Source organism: Gekko japonicus, unplaced genomic scaffold (assembly GCF_001447785.1).
Source record: "Gekko japonicus isolate JY-2015 unplaced genomic scaffold, Gekko_japonicus_V1.1 scaffold2294, whole genome shotgun sequence".
NCBI classification, from domain to species: Eukaryota; Metazoa; Chordata; class Lepidosauria; order Squamata; family Gekkonidae; genus Gekko; species Gekko japonicus.
In genome coordinates this window covers 6,027-27,312 of record NW_015174339.1, presented here as the reverse complement: position 1 = coordinate 27,312, position 21,286 = coordinate 6,027, and the positions used below count along the sequence as shown (strand labels likewise).

The following is a 21,286-nucleotide window of genomic DNA, read 5'->3' as shown; positions in this document are numbered from 1 at the left end:
GAACTCTTTTTATTTTATATAAACCCTTGTAGGCAACTTAAATGTACGCATATTCAATAGCCTGTTTTCTCTTTTAAAAATAGTGGTTTCAGTAAGAGTACCATTTGACTAACTATACTGCCTTGTTTTAAAAATAGGGTCCTATGGTGATTTGTCAGTTACCTCATTGTAATGTCCGAAATATTTACTTCTCTCCAAAACACTAAATTTTCAGGTGACTCTCAGCTCCTTGACAGTGACCAAGTAACCCAGTCCTACAAGTTATGTGCCAGCACAACAACTCATAGGTTTAGGATTTAGAACGCTGCTAGCAAACCAGCAGTACTGGAGTCTTAACTGTGAGGGTGAGGACCACCAAAGCTGCTCTGCTTGCCCAGTAAACAGCCTTGCTGTTTCTACTACCCCAAGTTAAGACTTTTAGCATTAGGCTGCACACAAATTCCTTTCTGATCTGAAGAAAACTCCAGAAACTGCTGCATTCCTAAAAAATATAAATTTGAGATACCAAATTATATTCTTATTTTATAAGGCTGAATTTTTATTTCATTTAAAATTCTTCCATTACACTTGGTCTTTACCTAGATTTAGTCCTGCTTTGATACAGTTAGATTGATGACATTATATAGCATTTTTAACAGTGGGCTGAGGGTTTTTTTTGGCCAAGTCTAGCAAAAGTGTGACCCTGACCCACACTAAGGTTCAGAGGCACTTCTCCCAGTTTTAGGGGAGATGGTCTCAGGTTGGCAAGATCATGGGCTAAAGAAAGCAAATGTGTTCCCCTCATTATGAGAAAAATATTTCTATTTCAATCTGTCCACTACCATGGTAATGACAGATTTAATCTAAAATACATTTTAAAAAATTGTTACATGGACTGTGTTTTTCTTTCAGTCCCTACAAACAATCCGATCCATATTATTTGGCTTCCTGTGTTCCTGCATACCATTACTTTAAAAAACTTGTAGTTTCTTTAAAACTAAGGACTTGGCTAATTTTTCTGTCTCCCATGAGATAGAAAAGGATCAGAATTTAAAGACATGCTTTCCCTCACTTAATGGGCACGTTGGTATTTTGTTAACTTTGAACAGCTGACATCCATGCTATACCACAATTTTTTGAAACCTTGAATTGCTTTTAAAACTGATTTTCCTGTATATGGAGCTGCTGTTTGAAGATGTTATAAAAAAGCTAAGCCCCCTTCGGTTCACACAGTTTCAATCCTGGCTGTGTGTCTTATGCGCCTGCTAATACCAATATCATATATAGATCCTATAGGAGAACCAGCTCTACAGGGCAGTTCACACAACTTCCGCTTTGTACAATTTCTTACATGTCCTTAAAATTTTCTCCTAGGTCTTCCTTCATGCTACTAATCAGAAAAGTGCACATCTATCAAACACTCCTTTCAAATACCACTAGAAAAAGCATCACCAAGGCAGCTGTGGGTAGAGTATTGGGGACCATGTTTCAGAATTACTTTTACCCTCTGCACACAAGCTGTTGTGGTGATCTTTGACCACATTTATGCAGAGGCATATGATATGTAAGCTGGGTAATCAGAAAGATGGTGCTTGCAACTATTTCATCATAGCATATTTTGCAGCCACTGTGACTGCAGAAAATCACTGGTCGTTGTATCTCAGATTGCTTTCGTTTATGTAATATTTTTGTCCTGGTGACTGAATGTCCAGAAACACTCAATATTGCTTGCATTCACAGCATAACACTGTGTGAGCTCTGACATGTTAGGAAACGGGATCAATCCCTAAATCTTTCATTGCAAACTCAATTAAGCAGTAAACAGTGAAAGATTTACTTCAAAAGGCTAACAACAGTATTTTAAAAATACCAGTATTATTATTATTAACAGAAATTTTTGTAGAAGCCCTGGAAATATTTCTCAATACTTTCTACAAAAGCCTAGGTTAAGCTTGCTGTTTCAAGGAATTTTATGGAATGGTTACATCAGCTGCTCTTTGAATTGCAACTTTCCAGAAAAAGTAAAAACAAAACAGGAGATATTCATATTATGAAATAACTTCAGTAGCATTCACCCATCAAAACTGAAGGCCAACAGCTCAAGCAAGCTAATATATTGTCGCACAATGTCTGCAATTTCCAACTTATAATCAGAACACATACAGCTGGTGGCAACACTTATATAGGAAAAACCACAGACTAGTACTGTCTCTAACAAAGGGGTGCTTCAAGTGTCCAATAATAATGCCTCTCTGTAGCACCTGCTGTTACAGATTTTTTGGTAGTTTCTGCAAATCAGTTCTTAGCAAAGTGCTTCTATCCAAAGTATATTCAAGTTTGAACACAATCTTGAGAAAAGTGCTTTTAAATGCTGTATATGATGAACTTTAGTTGTGCTATCTGCATTAATACTGCTACACACCAGGCCAGCTCACAATCAATACCAGCTCCTGGTGTGGGGAACACCAGGATTCATTTTCAACACTATTTCAGCCGTTACTCCAGAACAATGTCATTTCATTTTCAAGTAATGAAGTCTTTGAGGTTCTGTTGATTATCAAAATTGGGGGTGGGGGAAATCTTCACAAACTTATGTTCTCTTGCAGCTCCGGTAAAAGCTGAAGATATCCTAATCAATTTCTAGTGTCCAATCCCTTGAAGACAAGAAGAGAAAATAGGTTGGATCCTATGGTTCTGCTACATGACTAATGGTGCTTTCCTAGAAGAGACTGCTGCAGCAGGAAAAGGCTCCTTGCACTGGAGAAAGGCACTACTTAGTGGGACAGATCTGCAGGATCCAACCTGAAATAGTACGGAAACATGCAAAAGGAATTAAGTTACATAGTTAAAAAGAATAGAATGTAAGAACACTGACACTCAGTTGAAATTTGTCTTTCGTAAATGTCGGTTTGGAATTTCTACAGCACTAACTTGGAGAGGCCAGGATCCCCCAACAATTCCTGCCTGGATAGCCACCCCTATTACCACTGCTAGGTCCGGGTCAACAGAGGTGTTGGGTTCCTTCCCAAAGAACTCTTTAATAACTTTTCGTATCCTTGGAATACGGGTGGAACCTCCAACTAATACAATCTCATCTACTTCTGACTTGTCTAGATGTCCTTCTTTCAATACCTGCTCTATAGGAACAAGGATCTTCTCAAAAAGGTCCTCATTTAATGTCTCAAACAGTTTCCGGGAAACTTGTGTTTCAAAGAGAATTTGTTTTGAAGTGCTGCTCGGTGTTTCTCTGTCCCTCATATTATCTTTCACTGAATGGCCATCTTCAATTAAATCCTCATCTTGTGTGCTATATGCTTGTTTCTCTTCCTGCAAATGTTCATGTTGGTTCTTCTTCTCTGGCATGGTAAGAGGTACCCTGATTGTAGAAAAATTGTGAACTGTCAAGTTCAGTTTGACAGCTTCTACAGCTTGTCTAAGTCTATGTATTTCTTCCTTTTTGGTGGGTATTGAGCCGTACGTCTGATGGACTTGATTATATAGATAGAGGAGCAGCCGCTGGTTGAAATCCTGTCCTCCAAGCATGTTGTTACCTAAAATGCAAAGTCCACACATTAAAAAATTCACACCATTAGATATCAGTGGTGGAGGGCAAGCACACTAAATCTGTGGGCGAACTTCAAAATGCGTTTAATACTCTGATAGACCTATGGAATTTCCAACACTGATATGAACAAGGCAACCTAATCATGTATTGTGCCTACCATATGATCAACAACTCAGGTCATGAAGGGGGAATGGAAATTTGGGGCGGCTGTCAGACAGAGTTTCTGCCTGAAATATTGAAAATTTGCATAACTTCACTGTAATTGTGTGTGTGTTTCTTTAAATGTTTAGTTTGACTGCAGTAGTGTAAGGAGAGTGTCTCTGCGGTGATTCTGTTTTGGTTTTTTTTTGGGGGGGGGGTTTGGTGAGATGAGTGTGGAGAGTGGTTGTTTTTAGCCTGTATGGCCGAAGAAGCAGTTTGAGTCTATTAGGGGTGGAGAAAGGATCCCAATGCAAGACAGCCTTTATAGCCCCTGATGGGTTATACAAGTTTAATGTGTTACCTTTGGGGTTAAAAGAATTCTCCAGCCTCATTTCAAAGACTAATTAATTCACTGTTAAATTGCATTAATGAGTTTGCAGTAGCATATATTGACGATATTGCTATATTCAGTCAAACCTTACAAGAACATTTACAACATTTGGAAGCCGTACTTAATAGACTGAAGGAAGCAGGGCTTACCATTAAAGCTAACAAATGTGAGTTTGGATTGCCTGAAGTAACCTATTTGGGTCACAGAGTATGGAATGGGAACATTTCACCACTGTGGAGGCTATCCAGAACTTAGATATTCCCCAAACAAAGAAACAAATGAGAAGTTTCATAGGAATGGTGAACTACTATAGAAGGTTCATTCCTAATTTTGGAGAATTAGCCATACCTTTACATTAATTGACCAAGAAGTCAAACCCAGACAAAATAATTTGGATGAAATATGCCAAGAAGCATTTTCCAAACTGAAACAAGCCCTAAATGAACAAGCCCATTTTAAGAGCACCAGACTACAAGAAAAGATTCTACATTGCCACAGATGCTTCCCAGATAGCTTTAGGTGCAGTGTTACTACAAGAAGAAGATGACATCAAACATCCTGTAGCTTATTTAAGCAGAAAATTGACAGACAGAGAGAGGAATTATTCCTCAGTTCAGAAAGAATGCTTAGGAATAGTATGGGGTTTAAACAACTTGGGAAGTTACATATGGGGACAGGAATTCACTCTGTTAACAGATCATCATTCTTTAACTTGGCTTCAATCAATGAAGAATACCAATACTCAGTTACAGAGATGGTCTTGGTACATTCAAGAATTCAATATTAACATCCAGTACATCAAAGGCAAAGATAACGTAACAGCTGATGCCTTATTGAGATGTAAGACCAAAGCCAAGATGACCACAGCGGAGAACCAACCCACAGATGACAGCAGCCCAGCAGAGGACATCCCTGAGAGGAAAACAATACCCCAGCAGAGTGGGACTGTGAGTTAAAGAAACCACAGACTTTAAATTAACAGAAACAGAGAAGAATGGACTAAAATGGACTTCCAGACTAAAGACTATAAGAGATTTCCTACGTCAGAAGAAGCTACACACAACTCTTTGGAAAAAGAGATGTGTTCTACTTAAGGACAAGGTGGGGGGATTTGTAATGATTTCATGTTTTGGTGTGTGTGTTTCTTCAAATGTTTAGTTTGACTGCAGTAATGTAAGGAAAGTGATAGAGGGAAATGAGTGTGATGTAATTGGCTCATGACTGGGAGTGTAGGGGGAGGGGTGTCTCTGAGGTGATTCTGGTGTTTTGTTTTTTTGGGTGAGATGAGTGTGGAGAGTGGTCGTTTTTAGCCTGTATGGCAGAAGAAGCAGTTTGAGTCTATCCTGTGTGGCTAAGACAAACAGTTTAGCCTGTGTGGCTAAGGCTGTCAGAGTTGAGTTTTGGTGTTTTGAGAGACAGTGTGTGACACGAAGCTTTATCAATTGTATTTATAACTTCCTTTCTTCCACAACAGTTCAAAAACAGTCCTTCCTCAGGGCCACATAGTCTTCTGAAGTGCCCAGACATAGGGTCATTCTACCATAATAAAGAGAGATTTGGAATTTTTAATTCCTGGTGGGAGCAGTAATCTTACTACATTTATGTGAACAGAGTATGTTTTAAAGGAAAAATGGTCTCCCCATTAAGGAGGATGTCACACTCGCCATTTTCACATTTTGTGGTTTGCTCCCCCCTCCTGTGGCAGCCATTTTGTGCACCCACCACCTTGTGTCAGAATTCAAAAGGTGCCCACAAGTTCAAAAAGGTTGGAGAATCTTGCTGTAGGCAGATAACGTATTCACAAAGATGTTCATAGTTTAAATGTTGCTCTTTGTCCACACTTAATATACTATGATGTTTATAACACCACACTATTGAATAGTTCACTATAAAGTTTAAGTCAAAATTCAAATATGACGCTAGCCCTATTGTGACAGCATGAGATGACTTCTAACCAAATAACACACTATCTTCTGTTTACTACAAAATTTGTTTCCTACTTTCAACTTTTATTTTTTCCTACCACTCAGATGGCAAAAATTAAAGATACCTGTGCTATGGTAGCATAAGGTATGGAAGTCTGCAAGCCTTTCTTGAGTATTGGGTACACTTGGATTTTTTTTTAATGAAAATGAAGGTATTTATACATTTAAATTCTACACATATGCCAAAATAGTACAATTTTATACGCTAATCACTCCCATTTTATTATAATGCTAAAAGATGTTAACACTCCCTTTCTCATGAGCCATCATCACTCTCATCAAGTATGTGTTCAGCTTTGCAGAAAACCACTTCACCTCTGTCTGCCACACCAACTAGCTCTTTGTTTGCTATAAGCACCTGAAAATCAGACCCATCCTAACTTTTCTGAATGTTGACCAAACTGAAAATGTAGTTGTAGACAAGCATAATACACTTCCAAGCACTATAAAAACAGACAAGATTCAATACATAATGGAAACATGCAGTGTTTCATAAACTAATGCAACACATTAATCAGAAGAAAAGGTTTCTCTGTACCTGCCATGGCTCGTGTCAGAAACATCCCTCCTTGCTTGTTCAACAGAGAAACATCCAATGTTCCTCCACCCAAATCCACAACCAGAACATTTGATACATCAGCCTTGTGGAGACCATATGCCATAGCTGCAGCTGTAGGTTCATTAATTACCCGCAGGATTTCCAGTCCTTTAAAGACAAATCAATTTGTCAAAATCTCATTCTCATTACCTGATGGTTTTATATAGCATACTCAGCATAAGTTATATAAAGCAACCCATTAATGATTCTTCTGTACCAAGTATGATCTGTGGGATATTCACCTATTTTTGCAGCTATTTCTTCCTGAGGCAGGGAACCGCATTTAATTTACAAACAAACTGTAAGGCAAAAAGTAAGAACAAGAAAAGCTGTGCTGGATCAGGCTAATGGCCCATCCAATCCAACACTCTGTGTCAGACAGTGGCCAAAACCCAAGGGTCATCAGGAGCTCCACTAATGGGGCCAGAACTCCAAAAGCCCTACCACTATGGACCCCAAAGCACCAAGAATACAGAGCATCACTTCCCCAGACATTGTGTTCCATCTACACCTTGTGGCTAATAGCCACTGATGGACCTCAGTGCCATATGTTTATTCAATCCACTCTTGACGCTGTCTATGCTTGTAGCTGCTACTTCCTGCAATTACTCTTTTGGTGTACTTCCTTTTATCTGTTCTAAACCTACTGCTCATCAATTTCATTGAGTGCTCACAAGTTCTTATGCTGTGAGAAAGGGAGAAAAGTACTTCTTTCTCTACCTGCTGTATCCCATGCATAATTTTGTAAACCTCTATCATGTCACCCTTCAGTCATCGTTTCTCCAAGCTAAACTTCTAACCTTTAATAGGGAAAGTGTTCCATCCCCTTAATCCTTTTAGTTGCCCTTGTTTGCCCCTTTACCCATGCTATAATACCTTTCTGAGGTGCACTGACCAGAACTGTACACAGTATTCCAAATGAGGCCACACCATTGTACAGGGGCATTATGATACTGGCTGATTTGTTTTCAATCTCCTTCCTAATAATCCCCAGCAGAGCATTTGCTTTTTTTATTCCAGTCACACACTGAGTCGACATCTTCAGTGAGTTATCTACCATGACTCCAAAATCTCTCTCCTGGTCAGTTACTGCCAGTTCGGACCCCATCAATGTGTATTTATAGTTAGGATTTTTGGATACAATGTGCATTGCTTTGCACTTGCCCACACTGAACCTTATTTACCACACTGACGCCCACTCGTCCAGCCTCCACCGATCCCTCTAGAGTGGCTCACAGCCCTCCCTGGTTCTCACCATCCTGAACAACTTAGTGTCATCCACAAACTTAGCCACTTCACTGCTTACTCCCCACTCTAAATCATTAATGAATAAATTAAAAGGCACCAGACCTAGTACCAAGCCCTGCAGTGCCACACTGCTTACCACATTCCACTGTGAAAACTGCCAATTTATACTCACACTCTGTTTCCTGTTAATTAACCCATTTTTAATCCACAAGAGGACTTGTCCTCTTCTCCCATGACTAGTGAGTTTACTTGGAGCCTTTGATGAAGAACTTTATCAAAAGCTTTCTGGAAATCTAGATAAACAACATATACTGAGTCACCCTTGTCCATATGCTTGGTCACTCCCTCAAAGAACTCTAAAAGGTTAGTGAGACAAGATCTTCCCTTAAAGAATCCATGCCAATTCTTCCTCAATAGCTTCTGTTCATCGATGTTTACTAATTCTATCTTTAATAACAGATTCCACCAACTTACCTGGCATCAACATTACACTGACCGGCCTGTAATTTCCCAGATCTCCTCTGGAATTTTTTTTTTAAAAGATGGGGGTTACATTAGCTACCTTCTAGTCCTTGGGAATGGAGGCAAGTTTTAGTTATAGATTGCATATTTTTGTCAGGAGATCCACAAGTTCACATTTGAGTTCTTTCAGAACTCTTGGATGTATGCCATCTGGTCCTCGTGATTTGTCAGTTTTTAATTTGTCCATCAGTCGTAGGACCTCCATTATCACCTAAATCTGACTCAGGTCTTTCAATACCCGTCCTGAAATGGGGTTCTGGAGTGGGCAAGTACCTCTCATCTTTGACAGTGAAGACCAAGGCAAAAAAAGCATTCATTCCGCTTCTCTGCCATTTTCTTATCATCCTTTAGTAATCCTCTTACCCCTTGGTCATTCAGGGGTCCCACTGCCTCTATGTCTGGTTTCCTGCTACTAATGTATTTGAAGAAATTTTTATTGTTGGTCTTTATGTTTTTTGCCATATGTTCCTCATAGACCATTTTTGTCCATCTGATTACCGACTTGCATTTTATTTGCCAAAGCCTGTGCTCCCTTTTATTTACCTCACTCGGACTAGCCTTCCACCCTTCAATGGAATCCTTCTTATCTTTTACTGCTTTCATCACTTTGTTTGTTTGTTAACCATGCGGGCCTTTTGTAATACCTATTCGTACCTTTCCTAACCTGTGTATACATTTTAACGGAGCTTCCAGGACACTACTAGTTTTAAAGTTTCCAAGCTTCCTGAAGGGATTTGACCCTCCTTTCCTTTCAGTTTTTTTCTTCACTAGCCCTTTGAGAAAAGTTACCCCTTCTAAAGTTAAATGTGGCTGTGTTGGGCAGTACCCTATTTACATAAATGTTAAACTTAGTAGCATTAGGATCGCTATTCCCAACCTGTGCTATCATGTTTACATCTCTCATCAGGTCTTGGGCATCACATAGGACCAAGTCCAGGATCACTGCCCCCTGGTAGGTTCACTGACCGTCTGTCTATGGCACAGTCATTTAGAGTACCAATCTTTTTCTCTTGACTTGAACACATATTTTTTATGAATAAATTTTTATTAAGTTTTTAAAATACACAAGGATGAGGAAGGGGAAAGCAAAAGTAATGATTTTCTGCATGTAATTTCCCTCTACTTATCATTTCATGTTATACACAGATAAACTGCAAGGTTTAAAGTTTATAAAGTCTTCTTAATATTATAATATTAGAGAGTCCATATCTTTATATTTCTCTCTTATTCAATTATAAAATGGAGTCCATAGTCCAACAAAGTCTTCTACCATTTGCCCTTTTAACATCGAGGTCAATTTATCCATTTCCGCACTGACTTGAACACATATTGACCCAATCAATGTGTTGGTAGTTAAAATCACCCATTACCAGGGCTATTTTTGGGCTGGAATGCACCGGAACAGGGTTCCGGCTGCCTTCCGAGCCCACCCCTCCCTCACCCCCTGCCCCCCCAGTTCCCAGCGCACTGTTCTCAGCTGCATCGTGCCTCCTCTTCCCGTTATGCCGCAGCAGCCAATGGCGGGGCTCTCTCCGGGAAGGCTTGGGCGGGCGGGGCGGCTCCCTGGTGGAGCAAGCAGGCAGGCAGGCGAGCAGCAGGAACCCAGAGCGCTGGAGTTCAGCCCTTTCTTCTCCTGCCTGTTGACAACATCGCCGGAAGGTGGCGAGAAGCATGCTGCGCTCCTGGCCTCTCCGTGCCAAGAACACCCCGTGTGCCCTCCTTGCCCAGATGCACATGGCATGCAGCCTGGGTCTTGCCCACCGTTTCAGTCAAGGGCCCACTGGCCCGCCCTGCCGCACTGTGGTCCCTTCCACCTCTCCTCTCTCCAGCGTCCCCCTCCTGCTTCTTTATGAATGCTTACATCCCCTTCGTTTTCCCATCTTGACCTGCTTGCTATCCTAGTACAGCACTTCACAGGGCATTGCTCTAATTCACGGGTGGCCACCCCTCCCCCTCATCTGGCACATCAGGAAAAAAAGATGATTGCAGAAAAAGTTGCAGCACTCTGGGCTCCTCAGGAATCGCTTGTCTCCTCCCCACTTTACAAAATCTCTTTTTATTTACACCGTATTTCTCCTCCCACTCGTTGCTGGATCTTTTCTCCTGGACTCATTCAAAGGGTTTCCTCCCCTCCTTCTGTTCCCAAATATAGTAGGAACACCCTCTTTCCTCTCTATTCCCAACCCCTTCCTCCTGCCCCACCCTTTCCATCCATTACCTGGATCTCAATTTGAGGAATGAATGGCTACAGAGACCTAGTTCTCACCAGGAACAGCCCCTCGCACTTCTGCAGCAAAACTCCCACCAGGAAAGGTTAGCACACAGAAAAGAGATCCCTCTTCCACCACCACCCCGCAAGCGAGCAAGCCTGACCCCAGATCGCAGAGAGCAAACTGGGAGGGCAGACTCCGCTGCAGCCTTTATGGAAAACAGCAAGCCCAAGGAGGTGGGGGGGGTACTGGAGAAGGAAGGAAGGAGAGAACAAGGTGCAAAAATGTAATTTCACAAAGATCAAAGTTCCCTTCCCTTACTATTGTGATTTTTGCTGTTCTTGGTCATGTTGAAATTGCTTTTGTTGGCCGGCCCAGTTTCTCTACTTGCTCACTCTAACTTTGCCCCATTTCTTCTCTCATTCCAGCAGAATGGACTGGAAAAGGGGAGAAAGGGAGGCGGGGGGGGACTGCCAGGGAGGTATAGAATGGGACTTAAAAGTGTGTGTTCTTTAAAACTTTCTGCCAGTAGATACTGGTTGGAGAAGGGGCGGGGGGGGGTGGGGGGGGGGGAGAGGCTTCGACATGTGCTTTTGTTTTAAGAGAAAGGGATCTTGTGCTCCTCCCCACTTTTCCACACCCTGCTTTACAAAAAAAAAAGACTATGGCAAAACCAAGGGGAATTGCCTCTTTGAATTCTTACATGCAATCCTGGCTTCATCGGAGCTGGCTACAAGAACAGATAGACTTGAGTGTCATGCCTGCCCCTGATGAAGCACCTGACAGCCAGGAGCACGTGGAGTTGGCACCACAAGCCCCTGATGAACACCCAGAAGCAGAGCCTTACAGCCAGGAAATGGCTCCTTTAGCAGAAGACTCTCTAAGTCTTGAGGAGGATAGAGCCTCCCAAGAGACACCTGCGCCGGATCAGGCTCTGCTTACCTCAGACAATTCACCCCCTGACTCTCCGCCACCTGTGAACCGGCTCAGGAGTCAGTGAAGACAGGAGCTGAACGAGAGAAGGAAAGCTGCACGCATGCGTGGCAGACGCTAGTTCAGCCCTGAGTATTAGCAGCAGCATGACCTTGCTCAGCAAGAGATAACAAGCTAATGAGCCAGTACGCTATATAACCAAACCTGCTGCTGGCAGAGATTTGTGCTGGCAACTTCGATTAACAGGACCAAACGCTCCGTGCCTTCCTGCTCCGGACCCCTTGACACCTTGTCGGTTTGCTACTTGGCTTTTTGAACTTCGCCCCCTTGACACTCAGCATTGTTTGACCCTGACCTTGGCTCTGCACTTCTCTGGCTTCGTTTGATTTATGGACCTTGACTTATGGTATGTTTGATGCTGGCTTTGTGAACTGATTTGGACTTGTTTGAACTGTGCTGCTTGACCTACTCGGCTGAAACTCGGACTGGCTTTGGACTTTGCTTGTTTGCCCCACACTCCCTGGCCCTGCCGTGACATTGAGAGACATGTGTGTGTGTGCGAGCCAGGAATAAGGGCCAGCACTGTCAACATGGTGTGTGTATATCTGAATAATTTGTAGTTTGTGCATTTGAATTGGACAAGAATATTTTGTGCCCTCTGACTCAACTTGATTGCTGCATTGCTAGCAGTCTTGTCGTGATGTTACTGAGAACTCTGAACGTTAAGGTTGAAGTAATTGTCACTGAGGCAGTTATAGGTGGGCTGGGCTGCTTGAGTGGTTTGTTGTTGTTGTTTTTGAAAAATTAGTTTTTGTTTTCCTGTGAGGGTAAGAGTTGTAATCTGGAGGCTTTGTCTGGAAGAAATGCTAGTAGGATGGGTGGCTGGCATTTGGGTTCCTTAGCACACTTAGCTGGAATGCAGGCCTCTCCAGTTTTGAGAGTCAAGATCTCATTAAGAGAGAGAGAGAGAGAGAGGCTGAGAATTTCTTTTCCCTCTTTAACACCTAAGTTAGTGAAAGGAAAAGAAGGACGTGCTGAGTTTCCTTTTAGAAATAATCAAGAGTTTGTATTCACCAGCTAGTTTCAGAATAAATCTGCTAATTTTACCCCAATAGGAATGTCTCTAATATATCTGAGTCAGGAATGCGTATGTATTTTTATACAATCAGTTTCGCTTCTACTTTTCTTGCTTCTTCCCTGATGCTGTTTTGGGTTTGTTTTTTCCTCTTTAATGTTTAACACTGAGGTCATATCTTTCGAAGTAAATTTTAAAGTGAGAAAAATATACACACAGTAATTCTAAGCAGGTCTACTCAGAAATAAGTCCCCTTTTTATTCAAAGGGGCTTACTCCCAAGCAAGTGTTTGAAAGCAGAGCTGTTTGTCTGCACAGCAGAATTCTATAGTCTGGCTCTTTGAGGAATACGTTCACACTGAGCCTTGTTACTTAAGAAAAAAACAGAAGTTCTGTATTATAAGATAACTCCATTCTAGATAGGAAATGTAGAGTATCTAAGCTAGGATGGAGAGAGATTGTAGAAAGAATGGACAGAGGAAGAAAGAGAAAGGACATGACCAGAAGGAAGGGAATCCCAAGAAAAGTGTTCTGGGTAACAAAGGGACAGCTGTAGGAGTGGACAAAATAAAGGTCAGGAAGCACCATATCTAGCCATTCACTGACTACTGCCCTCCCCTGAGATTCGGGTGTCTGTGCTAGTATTAGGTGACATTGCAGAGTCCATCTCTTCGCTGTCATGGATGTGGCCTAATATGCTAATGAGTTTCTGCTGTTGGGTGTGGCCTATTAGGCTAATGAGTTCCTGTTGGGCTTTTTCTACAAAAAGAGCCCTGCTACTACACAATTATTTCATCTAGCTGCTTTTTAAATCCTTTTGCTCCTTTTAAATCATTCTCTAACCTTTGATCTGATGGGCGATAAACTCCCAGAGTTAAGCTTTCTTTTGGGCACACAATTTCCACCTATAACATTTCTGTAAGAGAATCCATTTCTCTTACATTCTCAATCTTACAGGACTATATACCCTCTCTGACATACAGAGCCGCTCCACCTCCAACCTTTTCCTCCCTATCCTTCCGATATAATTTATATCCAGGAATTACTGTATCCCACTGATTATCTTCATCCCATCACGTTTCTGAAATGCCCACAATGTTGATGTTCTCTTCTGACACTAAGCATTCTAGCTCCCCTATTTTACCTCGGACACTTTTAGCATTTGTATTTAAACATCTATAATTTCCCAGAAACGTTATGCCTGCAGCCTTCCTCCTGTGGCCTCTAGACCTTGTCAGGCAGTGAATATTGTTTGTCACCATCTCAGTGGCCAGTCCTAATCCATGTGCCTGACTGTCTCTGCTTTTTCAGGGGAAGTGAATTCATTCCCTGAGAACCAGGAGCTCCTTGCACTGAGCACACACCCATGTTTGTACATTGGTTTTTTCTTACAGCATTCGCTGTGACATATGAACAAGGCTATACCCTCTGATACTATGAAAAAAACTTCAGTTTCACAGCAGTACCAAGAAAAATGTGAATTACCTGCAAGGCTAGCTGCCTTTATTGTATAGTTTCGTTGTCTTTCATCAAATTCTGCTGGTACTGAAATTACTGCCTTGGAAATGGGCATGCCAAGGTAGTCCTCTGACATCCTCTTCAGCTTAAGGAGCAGCTGAGAACCAATATATTCTGGTGTTATGTTATATGTCTCATTTGTCGCAATGGAAAATTCTGCAGCTCCTTCATTATTAAGAATCTGGGGGGGGGGAACAGAATAATAAAACCTTTATGTATGAAGCACACCTCCCTCAATAAGTAAAATATCCAATGTGCCACCAGGATTTATCATGAAAGCTTTACTCTTCAATTAAAAATCATCTAACTGACCTGGTCTTTCATTATGTACAGTCACATAGAGAACCAGTTTGGCACAGTGGTTAGAGTGTCAGAGTAGGATCTGGGAGAGCCAGATTCAAATCCCCACTCTGCCATGAAAGTTGTTGTGGATTTCAAATGGAGAAGGGGAGAATGTTGTAAGCGCATCTCCACAAGGGAGAAAAGTGGGGTATGAATGCAGTTAATACTAACAACAGGATTAACATGAAGCACAACGAATTTAGGCTGCAGTGTAGTAAAAATCAAACAGTCTCAGCAACACAAATATATTTCAAACATACACTGCAATGAAAATACTTCTTGGAATAAGTATTTAACTACTCATGTTTCGAGAGCAAACAAATTATCTACAGTCATTTAACCTGGGAAAGTGAGAGCAATTGTGATCACCAAATATATCTTTAAAGTAACTACCTGGAAACCACAGCTTTCAGCTTACCTTAAATGGGTATCTCCTGCTTTCCCATCTCAGTTCTTCAGGAGTGAAAATCTTCCCTATAAATCTTTTGGCATCATACACAGTGTTCTGTGGGTTTGAATCGGCCAGCTCTAGTCCATCATAACCTACATACACATCTTTCTCTGTGAAAGACACTATGCTTGGGATGCTGTTGTGCCCATTTTCATCAGGAATCACTTTCACCTGTCCTGTGCCAGGAAGGAACACACCAACAGAACAGTATGTAGTGCCAAGATCAACTCCGATTACTTTTGGTGTGGGCATGGGCAAATACTGTTGGGCTAGGTATCCAGCTAACAAAAGAGTCAAAATAGCAGAACCTACAACAAGAAAAAGAAGAAGTCAAGAATCCATCCCATTAAAGGTCAATATGTTATCAGAAAAGTGAAAACCTTTCCGTTGTAATAGCCTCATTTCTTTGAATGAGCAAAATGTTTATCCAGAAAATTCAACACAAAAAAGAGACAACATGTATTGTGTTCTTAAAATACTTAAATAGTAATGTTGAGGATTTATTGGAAAAGTTTTTTTTTTATTCAGTTTCTAATTAAACTTTTAAAAACATGGTTAGTAAATCATGAAAAAGAAGAAAACGTTTAGCGCAACTCCCTCTCGAAAAGGCCATTTTAAAAGAAATTTTATAAGTGTTAATAACTGCTTAGAGTTAATAAATAAAACAAATTAGCCCAAGTATTCATTTGAATTACTGTTTAATTTGGTCAGTATAGAGTGGATAACAATAATAAATAATGCAATACTAAGAGTACAACTCTGAACCAACTTACTTCAGCTTAAGCCTATGGAAATCAGTGGATTTAGACTGAGAAAACTGCATAGGATTGCATGCCTTTTCTATTGTCCTTTACCACAAGACAACCATTCAGTTTATATGCATTCTAATGTTGCCAAACATGCATATGTATCAATTTAGGTCACTCAAATACTTGAAAATTGTGACAATTTCTATAACACATATTTTTAAAGTAGGCTTCTGAAGCAAATAAGAATTGATTCTTCATGAACTTCTTAATTTTCAGGAAGGGTCTATAGGGGGGAATTTGAATTCCCCTCTTACTGTCTGAAACGCACACCCCATTCTGCTGCTGCATGTGGGCTTCATCTGTGTATGCAGCCCAATCATGAAGGGATAATGGACTATACCACCTCAGACTCCAGGGGAAGAATTACATTTTTCAAACATTTTCTAGATCAGTAATTTCCTGCGTGAGGAGGTATGCTGATGCTAGCTGTGTGAAGGCCATCCATGGCTGGCAGGTGGCTGAGAAGGAGTTCCACATTCACCTCCTCAGATATGAGGTTATCAGATGTTATACCAAGTTTACCCTTCACATCTTCAGAGACCTCTGACTGGGAGGGGAGGGAGTTAAATCTTCACCCTCATCCACCTCCTCCAGTTGGGACTTTTCTCCCCTCCTCTCTGAGTTAGCTCTATATGGAGAGAAGAGTAGCCCTGACCATGTCCTCCTTGACTCTGGGCTGAAGGAACTTAAGTAGACTCTTACTATCCCTTCCTTTCTTCTGTTTCTGGTTTGTGGGGTCCAGCAAATGCCAGGTACTGCATCCCATCTCTGGAAAAGCCTTGGACCCGTGTGTGCCCCCACTCTGTGAGCAACTTTGCCCTGGCCTCTTCCCTGGCCTGACCCCCTCAGTCTACCATTCAGCTGCAGAGGCATGGCTTCGATTTTTTGCCCTGCCAGAGTTTGAAGCCATGGCATTGCCAGATTGCTATCTGCTTCAGCTACGCCTTACCACCAGCCTTGCCACTGGAGTCACAGGCAATATTCCCTCTAAGCTGAGTTAGTGTGAGCTAGCTCACAGTTTTTTAGCCTCCAGCTCACACATTTTTGGTAAACTAATTTATGCAGTAGCCAAATCGCTCGCTCACAACTTTAATGCCAGTAGCTCACAAAGTAGAATTTTTGCTCACAAGATTCCACAGCTTAGAGGGCACACTGGTCACAGGTAAGCCTTATGTCCCTTCCAGTCCCTGATGGAGCGCTGTAGTCCCCCCCACCTCCCCTGCCTTTGGGGTGGCTGCAGGATAGTCAGAGCCCCCATCCACCTCTGGACACCCTAAAAGTGAAGAACTGACATACAGTGCAAAAGGCTATGACAGGATCTTTATCAGTGAGGTACTACCCTGTTTTCCCAAAAATAAGACCTACCCCCAAAATAAGCCCTAGCAGGATTTCTATGCATTTGTGGTATAAGCCCTAGTATGTCTTCTTGAGAAAAAATAAATATAAGACAGTGTCTTATGTTCGGGCATCCACCTCTGGACACCCTAAAAGTGAAGAACTGACATACAGTGCAAAAGGCTATGACAGGATCTTTATCACTGAGGTACTAGCTATAGTTTACATGTATTTTTTTTTAATGAGGGAGCATTGAGCATGCAATTACCCACTCCCATCCAATGTGGATTTTTTTACCTCAGATTTCTGGTATTTCATTCTGCTACATACACAGACAAAGCCCCACATAAGAATAATTAATTGACTGTCTAGTAAAATGATTGTGTAGATTATTACATTTTCTTTTTTTTTTGAAGCCCCCAAAGGGTTTTTTTTTATAATACTACACAAACTACATTACCTCAGATTTCTAGTATTTCATTCTGCTACAGTATTTCATTCTTTTTTTTTCTGAAACTCCCAAAGGGGTTTTTTAAAAAATAATACTACACAAACTACAAAGAAAAGGGGGGGGGGCTAGATTATTACATTTTCTGGAGTTCTCTAGGCTGTTTTAAGGGAGGCAAGAACAAATGAAAGCTTTCTCATTCAGTAAAACAAACATATTATAATTTTTCAAATTTGTAGATTCAAAGTACTGATTCAACCCAGTACTGAGGCAGAGGCAAAATTAATCTAGGGTATCTACATGAATACATGAAGCTGATTTATATAGAATCAGATCACTGGGCCACGAAGGTCAGTACTCTCTACTCAGACTGGTTTTATGCAGAGGTCTCCTTTGGAGGTTTTCAAACAGAGGCTAGATGGCCATCTGACAGCAATGCTGATTGTGTGAACTTACGACAGATCGTGAGAGGGAGGGCAGGAAGGCCTGCAGCAATGCTTAGTTCTTGTGGCCCTTTCTTACATGCCCAGGGAAATGCTGATTGCCACTTCAGGGTCAGAAAGCAATTTTCCTCCAGGCCAGTTTGGCTGAAGATCCTGGAGGTTTTTTGTCATCTTCTGGGCATGGAACACATGGAACAGAGGTCACTGAGGGTGTGGGGGGAGGGATTTGTGGATTTCCTGCATTGTGCAGGGGGCTGGACTAGATGATCCTGGAGGTCTCTTCCAACTCTATGATTCTAAGTTCAACCCAATGTATAACTTCTTTTTTTTTGTACCACTAAATGGACATGCCAGTATGATATTACGGCTTGTTACAAACACTGTGCATGTGCTGTTAGAGGTGCTAATACAATGCTTAATTTAGACTTCTGCCCCAAAGAATTCACTATAAAAGTGAAGAGGACTAGCAAATTTTCCAAGAACACTGAGTTCTGGGGCATCTGAAAGCTCTAGTGGTAAGAGTTCACAGAATAACAGAATCAATTTTTCAGGGCCACGCCACAATTTTTCAGGGCCACACTGCAATCTACAGCATATGCTTTGATGGCAGGTCCCCAGTTCAGATGTTGGCATGTCCAGATTAAAAATATCTGGTAGAATGGCTCATATGAGCTGTAGCTGAAACACTGAAATCCAACACCAGTTGGAGTAGACAGTGCTAGGCTGGATGGACCAATCGAATGACTCAATTCAAGGCACCTTCATACGTTCAAGGCTGCAGCACTGCGCACACTTGCCTGGGAGTAAGTGACATTAAACCCTTTGGGACTTACTTCTGAACACCTATGCATACAATCAGATTTAACTTCACTGAAACTCTCTGGATTTGCAAATCTAATTTCAGGGATTTTTTTAAAAGAGAAGATCTTTCTGTTCTTATCTGCTAGAAAGTTAAAAGATATGGGAAAATAGGGTTTTATAGCAGTCTTGAGCGCGTGCTCTCGCTCTCTCTCAGCAGCCAAACACACACATACACCAGCTTGAGACACAAGAAACCTTGAACTGAAAACTGATTACAAGTCTTGTGCTGTGAAGCAGTTAAAGGCAATGTGCTGCACACTCCTTTGTCTTAAAAGATGAAAAATAGGCAGCATGAAAAACAGTCTCACCAGTGGCAAGCATGTTTGTTGATGCTGATTATAAGGTAACAACACCTTGGGAACCACTACTGAAATGATATACACACTGAAGGGCTACTACAGCATTGCATACACCTAAGGACTACAGCCAGAGTGCAAGCAGCACTGCATCTCCTAAATAGCATGAACAATCAGGAATGAGGAGGAAACAAATCCTTCAAGCTCAAGTAAGGCAGAAGAGAATGAAACCTACATACAAAAACACTACAATGTGTGAGGGACATCTGTCTGCTGCACTCTCTCATCAGCACCACTGCTACCATCACAGAAATAAAGGACAATCCTTGTTCTACAGAGTTATGAGCAACAAGGAGCAAAGAAAGTAAAATGTGTTGTTGTAAAATCTTCAGGGGGGGGGGAGATGAAAAAATAGTGTTGGTCCAATCTGCCACATCTCCCTCCCTGCTCCCATTTTTCTGTCCTATGTGCCTTCTTAGTAGCTAAATGCCAGTATTTGTTATTGATACATGATTTCTCCCCCAAATTTAACAGAAGTCTTGTGGCACTACAAAATTTTAAATCATAAGCTTTAACAGGACCACTACTTCAGCTGCAATAAATTGATCTGCACCATGCCATTACTTAGTGTTAAAAAACCCAATAAAACTCAAGTTAAGGCCCTATTAAAAGAAAGTAATACAGCATTGCATTTTTCCTGATTAGATTTATTTTTTACGTAATTACACTTCACTCTGTACTTCTTGAATTTCATGACCCCGTTTGCCCCTCCCATATATAAAGTTAGTGTGAAATGATTATTCACTCATAGTGTCTAAAGAAGTCGACTCTAGTTCATAAATATTTACACTGGAATAAAATTTTATTAGTTTTTCAGAAGCCACTAAACTCCTGTTCATTTTTGCTACAGCAGAGTGGCACAGCTTCCCTCCGGGAAGTATGCCCAAAATAAATTAATCTAAACATAGGTTTCCATAGAATACTTTCAACTTTAAATATTTATGTATGTAAAAGAAAACATCCATTGAAAGTATTATCAGATAACCAGGGATGGAGAAAAGGGCAGATGAAGAATCTAAATAGCTCACACCAGGTAGACAGAGGTAAAGCTTCCATAACGACCATACTTTAATCTTATCATTCCTGCACAATGCTCAAGATTTCTCACTTGAATTCCCACTTTACCCGTTTTATCACTACAATGAGGTAGTTCATGCTAGCCCAAGATCACCCAATGAGCTTCATAACTAATTGAGAATTTGAACCCATGTGTTTTGCTCTACTACACCGGCTCCCTTCCTGTGGCCCTGGCTATCACTGGCCAATCTGGAAACCAAATTGTCCGACCGGCCGACACATCACCAATCTCGAATGTGCCTAGCCCTCTTGGGTTAAAAACTGGAAAGCACTCTATAGACCCTCGGATACACCCGTCTTTATCTCTGCCTGACAAGAGGCGATGCCAAGCCCTATGCTGAGGCTTCATTGCTGGGGCTATCTCCCCGAAAAGTAGAAAGGCGAGAGCTAAGAGCTCGTAAAGACGCGCCGGACAAAAGCTAGACAAATCCGGCATGCAACTCACCCAGTATCGTCATTTCTCCGGCCATCTTCACAAGAGTCGATTTGGTCCTCTGCCGCGAATTCTACGATGGCACTTCTTGTGGCACTAACCGGCTTCCTGGGTTGTTAGCGGAGTGATGACTATACCTTCGTTTCGCATGAGCATCTCGGAAGCCACCGGTATGTCGCGTGGCATCCTGGGAAATGTAGTCTCGCTGCGCGAGAGTCCCATTACACAGTGTAGATAAAAACTACATTACCCGTCAGGTAATCCACTTTGAGGAAGTACGTACTCCTGTGTTTACCCAAAATACCTCATCGCATCTCTATGATGGGGCTGATGGGACAGGGAGGAAACTTCCTGGTGGGGGGGAGGGGACAACTGCTATGACGTTTTCCTGTGCTTTGTCTTTCGGGAGCTGTAATATGAACACATAGATAGTAGACATAAACCTGCCTTATACTTCTTCTCGCCTTTGGTCTGGGGCTGAGGGAGGACTGGGGGTGAGGCACTTTTCTAAGACCGTGTCTTCCTACTTAATTGTTTCATCAGGTATGCAAAGCTGAGTACTGTTCT

General features: G+C 41.6%; 1 protein-coding gene across 1 annotated transcript; it reads right to left on the bottom strand.

Annotated features, from left to right (window-relative positions):
• On the bottom strand, positions 1 to 20,866 carry HSPA13 (heat shock protein family A (Hsp70) member 13). Its single transcript, XM_015424283.1, has 5 exons — positions 20,732 to 20,866; positions 14,925 to 15,265; positions 14,132 to 14,345; positions 6,600 to 6,767; positions 1 to 3,530 (listed from the first exon to the last, which is right to left on the bottom strand). The coding sequence occupies exons 1-5, from the start codon at positions 20,754 to 20,756 to the stop codon at positions 2,857 to 2,859; spliced, it is 1,422 nt and encodes a 473-aa protein (XP_015279769.1). The 5' UTR covers positions 20,757 to 20,866; the 3' UTR covers positions 1 to 2,856.
• Between the last annotated feature and the right edge of the window lie 420 nt (positions 20,867 to 21,286).

What these genes read in the sequence shown, in the direction of transcription:
- HSPA13 (XM_015424283.1), bottom strand. Translation starts at nt 20,756, where the DNA reads ATGGCCGGAGAAATGACGATACTGG. An exon ending in GCAGGAGATACCCATTTAAG is followed by an intron (nt 14,346 to 14,924) that starts GTAAGCTGAAAG and finishes CCCCCCCCCCAG; the next exon opens with ATTCTTAATAATGAAGGAGC. An exon ending in AAAGGCAGCTAGCCTTGCAG is followed by an intron (nt 6,768 to 14,131) that starts GTAATTCACATT and finishes TTGTCTTTAAAG; the next exon opens with GACTGGAAATCCTGCGGGTA.